The sequence below is a fragment of the Aquila chrysaetos genome, chromosome 13 (genome assembly GCF_900496995.4).
Source record: "Aquila chrysaetos chrysaetos chromosome 13, bAquChr1.4, whole genome shotgun sequence".
Classification (NCBI taxonomy): domain Eukaryota; kingdom Metazoa; phylum Chordata; class Aves; order Accipitriformes; family Accipitridae; genus Aquila; species Aquila chrysaetos.
The window spans coordinates 23,699,597-23,712,420 of record NC_044016.1 but is presented as its reverse complement, the minus strand read 5'-3'; the positions used below and the strand labels follow the sequence as shown (position 1 = coordinate 23,712,420).

At 41.9% G+C, this 12,824-nt stretch overlaps 1 protein-coding gene across 2 annotated transcripts in view; it reads left to right on the top strand.

The window, feature by feature from the left end:
* Positions 1–12,092, top strand: part of LOC115350340 (opsin-5-like) — a 34,517-nt gene extending 22,425 nt beyond the window's left edge. The window contains exons 3-6 of one of the 2 annotated variants that reach the window (XM_030035897.2): positions 3,823–3,922; positions 6,062–6,166; positions 9,332–9,555; positions 10,223–12,092. In XM_030035897.2, the coding sequence (XP_029891757.1) occupies positions 3,823–3,922; positions 6,062–6,166; positions 9,332–9,555; positions 10,223–10,663 (870 nt within the window). In that variant the 3' untranslated portion in view covers positions 10,664–12,092. The remainder of the gene's footprint in view (positions 1–3,822; positions 3,923–6,061; positions 6,167–9,331; positions 9,556–10,222) is intronic. The other variant, XM_030035898.2, reaches the window with a different exon arrangement.
* Positions 12,093–12,824: the final 732 nt, after the last annotated feature.

Sequence of the window (12,824 nt, the reverse complement as noted above, 5' to 3'; positions counted from 1 at the left end):
CACACCAAAAAGCTTGTCCTGCTACTTCAGTGTTCAATCTCATAGCTCTTTAGACTTAATTTCAAAGTGTTTATTTGCATCATTGCTGAAATACTGCTTCCTTTGTAATCTAATAACTAATGCAGTCGCTCAAGCTTATGCAGCCTGGTTTCTCAGTAGTCCTTGGCCATGCTGTTTTCTGCATCTATGAAGCATTGTTAGAGCAAATGGAGAAGTGGCAGCTGTTTCCATCAGTAAGGCTAATGAAATGCAGAGCATATTTGCATATCCTGGTATTTCACCAATCTCCACTGCACACAATGGGCCAAATTCAGCCAAGTGCAGTTTCTAGCAAGTAGCTGAGACATCCAAGGAAGTCTCTTTTCTGGTGTAAACATGGTTGCATTTATACACCAAGCATGAGCTGATTTTAAGTGGAGCACAGGTGGATGTAGATTGTTGTAGTAGCAAGTCTTGCATGCATTTAAAATGTGGCGGGTCTGTAAAAGTTGGCATTAAGAAGTATATAGAGTCAGTATAAGGGTGTTGGTAGCAAGAAATGCCACCAGTGAAAGAAATGATGAAGCAGTCCTTTCCTAACCCTTCACCCAATTTAATTTATACAATCTGCCATGGTCTCAGCTTTAAGCCTGGATTAAAGCCCCAGATTCAGTTCTGGGATAAACTGAATTCTATGGGATTTGTGCCCATTCACACAAAGACAGAGTTTGTTCCCGTAGAATAATGATGTCCCTTTCCGCCGATAATTCTACCACTTGAATGCCAAGTTACAGTCCAGAGACACTTGCTTAATATTCCTGCTTCACTCAGTGTAAAACTGGCACCTCCAAGAGCTCCTCTGCGCTGGCCAGTTTGGTATATCATCGCAAGCTTTCAAAAAAAGGACTGCCTTCAGCATTTTGCCTGGATCGTTTCCCAGACATATAGTGCTCCCTAGCAGATGGCTACATCCATCTCTGCTACAGTCAGCAGCAACTTCCTTCCTCTACCCATAAGTGAAGCTTAGCAGAGTTGTAACCGTCCTGTGCGTGTATCACTGAGACATTGACATCAGTGGGAGCCTACACAGCCATACAGCTCTGTCTGCGTCACTCAAAGGTGGTGAGGACCGGGGCTTAATAAATAGCAAGCAATCAGTAGCACCACCATTGAGACTCAACCTATTGGAATGATGGATGATTTTATTTAATTTTTCAAAAAGCTTTTCTCACTCAGCCAAGTCTGTTACCTCCTACTTTCTTCCCTCTTTGGCCTAAATTTCATGGGTTCAGTTTGCATGTTTGTTCTAAGCGGGGCAGATGCATCCGGTGCATTTTTGCCTATTCATGGCCTTTCTTCTTTTCAGTTCAACCTTTTTCCCCTTCATTTGGCAAGTCATTTCGGGGAAGCATAGATGTAAGGGTGTGTTTCCTTGTTTATTTTATGTACATGTGTCATGGTTTAAGCCCAGCTGGCAACTAAGCACCACACAGCCACTCGCTCACTCCTCCCCACCCTCCATGGGATGGGGAAGAGAATCAGGGGAGGAAAAAAAAAAAAAAGTAAACCTCATGGGTTGAAATAAAGACAGTTTAATAGGACAGTAAAGGAAGAGAAAATAATAATAATAGAATATACAAAACAAGTGATGCATAATGCATCTGACAGGTGCCCAGCCTGTCCCCCAGCAGCGATCGCCAGCCAACTCCCCCCTGTTTATATGCTGAGCATGACGTCATATGGTATGGAATATCCTTTTGGCCAGTTTGGGTCAAGTGCCCTGGCTGTGTCCCCGCCAACTTCTTGTGCCCCTCCAGCCTTCTTGCTGGCTGGGCATGAGAAGCTGAAAACTCCTTTAGTGTAACTAAAGTTACACTAAGTAAGACTTAGTGTAAACGTTACTTAGCAACAACTAAAAAATCAGTGTGTTATCAACATTATTCTCATACTAAATCCAAAACACACCACTATACCACTATATGCCAGGACCCCTCAGTGAACAGGGCATATTGCTTCTCATTTTCTGACAGTTTATTATACAGTGGGGCCTCTTCAGCACGCATCACCTCCTCCTTTGGCGATATTCCGAAATCTTTGCCTTCTGGCCCCTCCGTGATCACTTCCAAAATTCCTGGGCAACTGGGGCTTCCTATGTGAGCCCGTTGTGTGATCGGTGTGACCCACTTACTCCACGTGGCATCAGTTGCATGATGTGTAGAGGAGACCCTCCCTTTGAACATCCAGCCCAGCACTGGCAGTTGGGGTGCTAAGAGGAGCTGTGCTTCAGCACCAACCACTTCAGAGGCAGCTCGAACTCCTTCATATGCTGCCAATATCTCTTTTTCAGTTGAGTATAGCGAGCCTCGGATCTTCTGTACCCCTGACTCCAAAACCCCAGCGGTCGGCCTCGGGTCTCCCCGGGTGCTTTCTGCCAGAGGCTCCAGGTAGGGCCGTTCTCCCCGACTGCGGTACACAGCACATTTTTAACATCTTGTCCTGCCCGGACTGGCCCAAGGGCTACTGCACGAACAATTTCCCATTTAATTTGTTCAAAGGCTTGTTGTTGCTCAGGGCCCCATTTAAAATTGTTCTTCTTCCAGGTCACTTGATAGAGAGGGCTTACAATCGGACTGTAATTTGGAATATGCATTCTCCAAAAACCCACAATGCCCAAGAAAGTCTGTGTTTCCTTTTTACTCTTTGGTGGAGACAAAGCTGTTATTTTGTTGATCACAACCATTGGGGTCTGACATCGTCCATCTGGCCATTTTATTCCTAAAAACTGGATCTCCTGTGCAGGTCCCTTGACCTTACTTTGTTTCATGGCAAAACCAGCTTTCAGAAGGATTTGGACTATTTTCTTCCCTTTCTCAAAAAATTCTTCTGCTGTGTTGCCCCGTACAATGATGTCATCAATGTAGTGCAGGTGTTCTGGAGCTTCACGCTTCTCCAGTGCAACCTGGATCAGTCCATGGCAAATGGTGGGGCTGTGTTTCCGCCCCTGGGGCAGCCGATTCCGAGTGTACTGGATGCCCCTCCAAGTGAAAGCAAACTGTGGCCTGCAGTGTGCTGCCAAAAGGATTGAGATAAATGCATTAGCGATATCAATTGTGGCGTACTACTTGGCTGCCTTTGACTCCAATTTGTGTTGAAGTTCTAGCATGTCTGGCACGGCAGCACACAGCAGCGGCGTGACTTCATAGAGGCCACGATAGTCTACTGTTAGCCTCTACTCTCCATTAGACTTTTGCACTGGCCACATGGGACTGTTAAAGGGTGAGTGAGTCTTGCTGATCACTCCCTGGCTCTGCGGTTGACAAATCAACTTATGGATGGGAATCAGGGAGTCTCAGTTGGTGTGATATTGCTGCCAGTGCGCTGTTGTGGTAGTGATTGGCACCTGTTGCTCTTCGACCCTCAGCAACCCCACAACAGAAAGGTCCTCCGAGAGACCAGGCAGGGTAGAGAGCTGTGTAATTTCCTCCATCTTCAAGGCAGCTGTACCTAAAGCACACCGGTACGCTTTTGGGTGCTTGCAATACCCTCTCCTGAGGTATCCTATGCCAAGGATGCACGCAGCTTCTGGGCCCATTACAATGGGGTGCTTTTGCCACTCACTCCCAGTCAGGCATGACAGAGCACTTATGTAGTTTTTGAACATTTACTTGCTCACTGATCCTACAGAAAATAATTGCACCTGACATTTTATATTTCCCTGATAGCTGGGTTTCTGGAAAAACTTTCAAGAGCATTAACGTGAAAACGACAGGAGCAATCCCTGTGGTTGTTTTCCCCTTGAGCTCTCTGCAGTAAAAGAACATCCTGCACTGCTTTGTTTTTCAGGTTGATGGCTTCCTGACGCTCCTCTTTGGCCTGGCTAGCATTAATACCCTTACAGTAATCAGCGTGACTCGCTACATCAAGGGCTGCCATCCTGAGAGAGGTAAGGAATAAAGGCAAGTCCAGTTCTGCCTTCATTGAACCTGTGCAAATCTGTATTTCTTTCAGTCACAGGGTCTATCAAATATAAATTAGATGCATTGGAAACCAGAACATAATGCAATCATTTACATTACAAATGTGTTTGCATAGAATCGTTCAGGGTTAACCCCAATAAGAGGCAAATGACTACTTGTACACCTTGGTTACCATGGGTTAAATTCACCCTTGGGCCAAAGATACCACAGGTCCTGCTGACCCTCTGTATTCTTCAAAATGCAACTTAAATGACTACTAAGTGATGCATACCTTGTTGTCTGGATCTCACTGTAAGCAACGAATTTCATCTGCTATGAGATGATGTTTGGGAAGTTTCCAGTCATTGATAAGATCTTTGGTTCGGAAGGCTGCCCTACATACAAACATTTTCATTCTTCAGGGTGTTTTGCCAGGGTGTGCACACAGCAGGCATCATGGACTGCTTTAGATGGTGCTAGGAACATTCAGTCTGCACATCTTGCCTCCAGCTTTTGTAGCACTGTGCAGCCTGCCATCCCCACATGCCTTTCCGGCCTCCCCTCAGTGGATAGTTTCACACCACGGGAGATGAAAATTATGCCTACCATCCCCAGAATTGACCATGATCTGACTCTGCCCAGATGGTCCCTGTCTCCCAGATCTGCAAAGCACCATCAACACAGCCTCACACCCGTGCTTTTTGTCTAGTGCCCTGTTGATCTGTAACCTGAATATCTCAGACAACCACTGTTCATTACTGTCTCCAGTGCTAGAAACCTTTTACTAACCACTCTCTTTCTGTTTTTTTTTATTTCACTTTTTTATTAACCTCTGGTATAAATGCCTCTGTAAAGGCATACAAGTGTCCCACTGTAAAAATATGGTCTGAAACCCTGTGAAGCCCTCATCAGCAAGTCTGTATAAGCATGCCATCATCTACCCCTTTTCCTTTATGCCTCTTTACCTCACCACACTCACCCCAGGCGCTCCCTTTCACAGGATCAGTAGAAACCTTTCCTTACCATTCATCCTGGACCTCCTGCCTGCTGAAAAGTTTGACTTCCACTGAGCACCTTATGTAATCTCTCTTCATTATACCCACACCTTCCATAAATTCTCCCTAGTCTTTCTTTCACCCATCCTTAGATAATGTATTATCAATTTTCATGCCTTTGTTATGACTGGCTTGCACCATCTTTCAGGCAGGAACCTGTTAGTGTCCACAGCTAAAGCATGCATAAATACACTGGATGCATCCTATGAGTTCTTCTTTATAATAGCTTGAGTAGTATTAGTTGTGAAAAGAACTTCTGCAGGAAGGTCTTTTTTCCACCAGAAGTTCTTCTGCAGTTTGTTGTAATGATACACTTGTTGAAGTTAATTTTCAACACAAACGGCTGTTAGAGCTGCTAGAATTTGGCTGTGATGTATTCTACATCTTATATTCATTACATATTATGAAATTGTATTTAAAACCCACGTTTCTCTTTTGCAGAACTCTATCACGTGTTCATCTGAGGGTGTGGACAATTTATGTTTGCCTCTTGAGTAAATCTGAGCAAGTACCCAGTGTAACTTTACAGAAATGTTGAGGAACAGAGATTGGTGGATGCGTAAATATTTCCCATGTAAACGAAGAAATAACCGCAATGTACAACAACAGCAGGACAGATTAAATAATTTGTATTGAATGGCTAATGTAGTTTGAGCATCTAATGTATTTTCTCCTTTTTAACAGGGAAAACCTTGAAGTGAATAAGAAAATCCTCTGAATTTCAACTTACTTTGTTTCTGTGGAAAACTTAACATACAACTAACTGTTTCCTGCTTTTTACAAAATTGCAAAACATAAGTCTAACGTAAAATTTTCTAATTCTGCAGTGATCAGCAAACATATTGTCTCCTGCTTAAAAGCCATTCATTTCCACTGTTCACAAATGGTCTTGAACACAAGGCTGACAGATGTTTTCAAATTTAAGCTTTTCTTATAAATATGCTTTTTTGTCTTAAGTTTTTTAAATAGTTGTATTTTCCTTATTAGCTGTTGGTATAGGAGCACATTTAGATTTCAGAGATATGTTTGCCTTTCTAGATATTATTTTCTGATTAAACCATGCCATTGCAGGTCACTGCATCAGCAACAGCAGTATGACGGTGGCTCTGGTTCTCATTTGGATAGCAGCTTTCTTCTGGTCAGCAGCTCCATTACTTGGCTGGGGCAGTTATACAGGTAACAGGTATCTTTCAGTTGTACTTATTTGGCACCTCTCCACTTAACTGAACAAAGATACTTCCCTTTCTTTCTTGCTGTTTGTGATAAACCAGATCGATTATCAGTAGAACTGAGAAAATCATTCATCGTGCATGATGTATGCACAGAGCGTTGCCTGCTTTAGTATCAGCTATAAAGAGATTTTTTGAAGACATCACAGGAAAGACTTGGACCTAGTGCATATCACCTATGAAAAAAGAGGGGCCAGAAATATTTGGCATGGTTAAGCAATGAGATAAAGGAAACTATCAAAAGACATCCTTCAAAAACTGTCAAGATTGGGAAGCTAGAAAAGAACACAAGTTCCAGCAAGTTAAACTTGAAACTATAATAAGACAAGCCAGAAAGATTTGGTCAAACAGTTTGTTGAAAATATGAAAACTAACATAACAGAAGAAGAAAAAGATGTCAGAAAGTTTGTCAGTCCAAGAAGTGATTAGGGTGCAAGATAATGCCATAGGAAAAACGGAGGGGGAGAAAAGGAAAAATTTTGAATAGTGAATGCTGCGGTGATTCAATGGCTAGGGGATATTCCCACACCACAAAACTTCTTCGTGGGGAAAAGTTGGAGGAATTGTCTCAAATTAAGTCTCTCAAAATTCAACACAACAAATCTCTAGGAACAAATGGTAATGATACAGGAGTCCTAACAACTGAAACCATGTGACTGAAACTGTCCAGCAGTTATCTGCCTGGATCCTGCAGGTATCTGCATCCTTTGAGAAGTCATGAAATCTGTGAAGACTTATTAAAGCAGCTATGTGAATATATCCTCTTACTTATTAAATGCATAAGCTTTGAGGTGTCTCTGGACCCTTGAAGTATGGGTGTGAAAAAAGTATCCATTTCTATGATTGATTAAATCTTCTTCCCAAACCAAAATGTTACCAGGATATTAGGCTCAATAGATCTTTTGTCTGAGACAAAACCAAACTGTTTAGTAGACTGTTCTAATTTTATGTCATGTTTTTGCACTCTGGATATGTCATAAACTTGGGGGACTGGGACTTGTCACTTTATGTGTATCTTCTGGCGATCTCTTTTCTTTTTACTTCAATCTTAATAGCTCTTCATTTGCAGAAGGATTTCTGATGACCCTTTTTGGCCTTGTCAGGGCATCCAGGTTTTTTTTTTATTTCACTTTTTTATTAACCTTTGGTATAAATGCCTCTGTAAAGGCATACGAGTGTCCCACTGTACAAATATGGTCTGAAATCCTTTACACATTTCCTGCCCTGTGAAGCCCTTGTCAGCAAGTCTGTATAAGCATGCCATCATCTACTCCTTTCCCTTTATGCCTCTTTACCTCACCACACTCACCCCAGGTGCTCCCTCTCACAGGATCAGTGGAAGCCCCCATGGATCCTGTTCATCCTTTGGATTCAATTCCTCGGCAGTGGTCTTCAAGACCACTTCTAGGAGCACTTTTCCCTACTGAGAATCACAGCAGTTTCAGGTTCCTGGGCTATTCTGTCTCTAAACACGTTTCCATTGAGGGCACCCATGGACATGTGGGACCCCAGCAATGGCAAGTCCGGCAGCAGGCAGCAGGTGCTGGCAGACAACAGCACGTTACACCTGGCTGCCTTGGACCTCTCATTTCTACACAGCAGCTGCAGAGGTCCCCAGGACCCTGCTGATTTTTGGAAATGCCACTTGCCAGTGTCCCGGTGGAGAGGGGAAACACAGCTCTGAATTCTGAGTTGCAGCAAATCTGCAGGGTTTTCTTTTCATGTCATCTGAAGGCTGCTTTCAGTTTTCAGTCAAAAGTTTTCACAAACCAGAAACCAGGAATTAAGCCAGATTTTATGGTTATCTTTCTGAATCTTGAGGTCTACTGATGAAAAAGGTAAAGGAGACTAAAATCTATTTCTATTACTGAACACATCCAGACAGCAACACCTAGAGCTTTTGGTGATAAAAATACTGAGCTCTTTTTGATGAGAATCATAAAAGAGATTTTAATCTTTTGCTCCTTTAATTCATCCTGTCTAAACCTCCTATCACCTGTGAGGAATTAGGGGATTTTTTTTTTCCCTTCAGAATTATCACTGTAGGGAGCGATCTGTTGCTAAATCATGCAGGCTTCACCTGTATTTTATCTCCAGGACCTGTTGATACTTGACTTACATAATTTTGGTTCATGCTTCATTTATTTGTAATTAAATTTGCTGCCATACCTGTTGGAAAAAACAGCTTTTTCCACTTAAAAAGAAAAATCAACAATTCACAATCTACAGAAAAACTTTAATGCTACCGAACTCAGGTTTTCTATCAGGTCACCTTTGCAAACGTATCAGAGGGTCTAAAGAAGTCAAGTGTTATTCATAAAAGTATTTAAGCAGAGACTGCAGCTTATTCCCACTGCCTTTCCCTTAAGTACCTAATCAGCTAGTGTCCTTTTGTAAATCCCACTAGCTGCAGATCCTGCAATCTGCCTGACTTAATTTTTAAAAGCCTGCAGCTCCTTAGTAGTTGCAGAACTGTATGCTTTCCGTTTAGCAAAAGGTCTCATATCTTTCTGAGTATGTATGTGTTTCATCTTCCCATAGCCTTTATCACTAGCTCTATCAATTTGCCTTCATGGCTTTTGCAACAGTAACAATTTCATTGCCTTTTTGTTTCTATTGCAAAACCTCCCAATATTTTTAATTCCTGCTTTGCTATATAAGCAGTGACTTTTTACATTTGGCATATTGTCTCTTTACAATTGGTTGTTATGCTGTTAAAGTGCTCATCTTAGGAAGTTACTATGTGGAAGATTATAACAAATAAGAGTAGATAACACTCAGGAATATCAAACCTACTGAATGATTACCATCTTTTTTTTTTCTAATAATGTGTCACAATTTCCTATCCTGAAACAACAGTTTGTGCATTATGGATTTACACTGGAAATCTAAACTGGACAGAATGATAATACACATTAAAACTTGTTATGGTCTAGCTGGTCTTGAAAAATTGTTTATGTAGGAACTTACGTCATGGCTCATTAAATTAGAAAGATCAATCCATTTTTTAGTGCTTAAAAGAAGAAAAATACAGCATTTGAACTGATAAATTAATCACTCAAAAGCAGGTAAGTGTTCTAAAAATGCTAACCAACTTATTTTTGCTTTCCAGATCGCATGTATGGTACGTGTGAGATAGACTGGGCAAAAGCCAACTTCTCTACAATCTACAAGTCCTACATTGTCTCCATTTTTATCTGCTGTTTCTTCCTACCTGTCACAGTCATGGTCTTCTCATATGTGTCAATTATCAATACTGTCAAGCTAAGCCATGCATTAACAGGACTGGGTGATCCCACAGACAGACAGAGGAGAATAGAGCGGGATGTCACCAGGGTGAGTTTGGGCTTCATGTTGGGTGGTATTTCTCTCAGTGAAATCTGTCTTTCAAAAAAACTGGTTTAAACTAGAATAGAAGAGAACAAAACCAATCAGTCACATTTCATTTCTCTATAATCTCTAGTGACAGAGTCTGAACTCAGTGAAGAATATGAGGTTTGTTTAAAACTTGTCCCCTGTCAGTTGGCTAATACTGGTGCTACATCACATGTGCAAAATAATCTAAATATAGTTGGAGTGGGTTATAGAGCACAAAAACAAAAGTTTGGTTTGGCACGTGCTCTTTTCTTTCAAAAGTTACATTACTTCTGAGCATACACAGAAGTTACAGTGGAGCTTTCAATTTACCTACGGTTGACTTAAGTCTACCCAAAACCTTCTGATTTCATATAAATATATAGGGGACTGTAGCTATTTTCATTCCACTAGATGAGGCATTGCTCAAGCATACCACCATGCCAAAATTCAATATATAGCTTCTAGGTCTGCTTGGCTCCATCAAAGCAAACCTTTTGCTTGCCTGTATTCTCCTGTGAGCCGTACCCTCAGGACAATCTGAATGTTTCCCTTCCAGCCAAGTGTCCAAGCTACTATTCCCAGTGTATTGCTTCCCTGAAGTAGTCTTCCAGAGTAGATTTAAGACTATTCTCCTTTTGTCTTTTAGGTTTCTATTGTCATTTGCACAGCCTTCATTATTGCATGGTCACCGTATGCTGTCATCTCTATATGGTCTGCCTATGGTCACCCTGTGCCCAATCTTACCAGCATCCTTGCCAGTTTGTTTGCAAAGTCTGCCAGCTTCTACAATCCCATTATCTACTTTGGAATGAGCTCCAAATTTCGGAGGGACATTTTCATCTTGTTCCATTGTGCCAAGGAAGTCAAAGACCCTGTGAAGCTCAAACGTTTCAAAAACCTCAAGCAAAAACAGCAAGAGCCCTCTCAGAAAGAAGAGAAGTACGCAGGAGAAATGCACCCTGCACCAAGCCCTGATTCTGGGGTGGGAAGTCCAACCAACACTCCACCTCCAGCAAACAGGGAAGTGTATTTTGGTATTCTTGATACACCATCTAATAACCCTGATATTGAATGTGATAGACTGTAAGTTTTGCAGCCACTTAACACATGCACCCATTTTGTGTTCAGGAAGACCCTCTTCAGATCAGCGCTTGAGTAATTTCCTCATTCCCAATCCATCTGTTTCTTGCTATAGCACTGATGATTATACAACTCAAGCAAATCAGACTGTAAAGTGATATTTTCCTTGTATGTAGGTACAAAACGCTACAAAGCACGTTACAATGTGGGCAGCACACCCAGTGCGAGAAACATTTGATTTTCACATGCATGCAGGAAAAGGAAGACTGACTTGTGAAGAGCAGGCATTAGCTAGCAAAAATAACTAATATGTTCCTATCCAAATTTTATTAATTAGGAGATTACATTTCCAAATACGTCTTTTGCTCTTCAACAGCCCCAGCCATAGAGGATCATTTCAGCTCTGCGGTGCTGCGCAGCCCATGCTGTAGGAGAAGATGGGCCCTGCTGAGATTGGTGTGGAGCAATCGGGGGCACCAAGGCATGCTCACCGTGGGTCTCCCAGGCCCTGTGTGTGCATGGGTGCATGTCCAACTCTGTGTGTGTCTGTGCAAGTGCTAGATGTTGTAGGTCTTGGCATTTTCTAGTCACTGTAGTCTGAACAGTGGCTTCGTACCTTTCCTCGGTCTGCAGAATTATTTCCACCCTCCTTAACCTTCCCAGTGAGCAGGGCCTGGCTGTAGCATTCAGATTCAGCAAAGTTGGCCTTCAATTTTACTGATCTGTCTCCAAACTGGTTGTTTTTCTACCTGACTATTAAGGTGGAGCAAGAGCTGTTGCACAGGCAATGAAACCAGAAATGACACTAAGGTTTTGAGAGTACTGATGAAGTGTGGCATCAGAGCTATTTACAAAATATAATCCAACACTTCACTGCTGCTTCTAAAGAAAGTTTTTGTACCTGCCTGTGGGTAAAAAAATGACTTTTAGGTAAACGTAACTAAGTAGCAATTAAGGATAGTGATTTAATAGCTAAGCTGTAGGCTTAAATCAGGAGCAAGACTATCAGATGTTATAATATCCAATGATTCCACCAAGTTTATTTTACAGAATCAAAGTGAGGAGGTATATCTTCATAATTCCTGACCTTGGAAATTAACTGCATACTCAGAGACTTCTGTAAATATGTCTCTATATTAGCTGTGGAAATTATGGGTTCATTTAGTGCCGTCTGCAAGTTAAACAAGGGGAAAAAAAAAGAAAAAAAAAAAGCCCAACAACATTGGTTGCTAACCTCACTGTTATTTATGACTTTTTGGAATCTCACTGTCTGGGTTTGCTAAAATGTAGTTGTTTTGCAAAAGTATGCTTTTTCAGATGTGTTTCTTGGGAAAGTTACAAAGAGAGCCTGCCTTCATTTCCCCCATTACTCTATTTGTTTTGAGAAAAATCACCTGTGTTTTGAAGTTAAAAACAAATAAACATTATAAGCAACAGTGGGGAACTGTGTTTTCTTTCATGGCCACAGATCTGAACTACAAGAGTATTCATTTTTGTGGAAAATTTTGAGATATGGGTGCTATTTCATTACCATAAATAATTAAAAGCAAATAAGTAAACAGTTTGCTTCCAGATAAAAGTGCATACTGTAGCTTCAGAAACAGATGAAATCATTTAGGGCAAAATCCTGTCACAGCTGGATGAAGTCAGGCTGGGCTAGCCAAAGCTAGCATGCAGTTTTGACAGCTTCTAGGTGTGGCACAAAATCCACCTTGGTAACCCTGCTGGGACTGGGCCCTCTCACTGCTGAAAGCGCTTGGGTTTTCCTCCAAAGAAAGAGGAGTGCCACGCTTCCCCATCAGACGCAGTTCTTGGAGGTACCTGCAGCCACAGGTGTGCCAGACACCTGCCCATAGAGCCTCCATGGCCATAGATACCAGGCTAGCTTTTAATCTGTATTTCTGCTAATTTATGGATAAGTGGGGAAAATTCTCTCCCTGCTGCGTTGTAGCAATGCTGTTGATCTGCAGGATTCAGACTCTGACATAGAAAGATGTGAAAAGGCCAAGGGGGAAGGCAGAGCAACAAGGCCATTTCCAAGAGTGCCCCCAAACTCCAGCTGAAATCTCTACTAGTTGTATGCCATTGAGCATGTACAGTGAGGTTAGACTGGGGGAAGAGGTGCAAGTAGTAAAAATGAGCCAGAATAGGAGCAGAGTAAAAATATA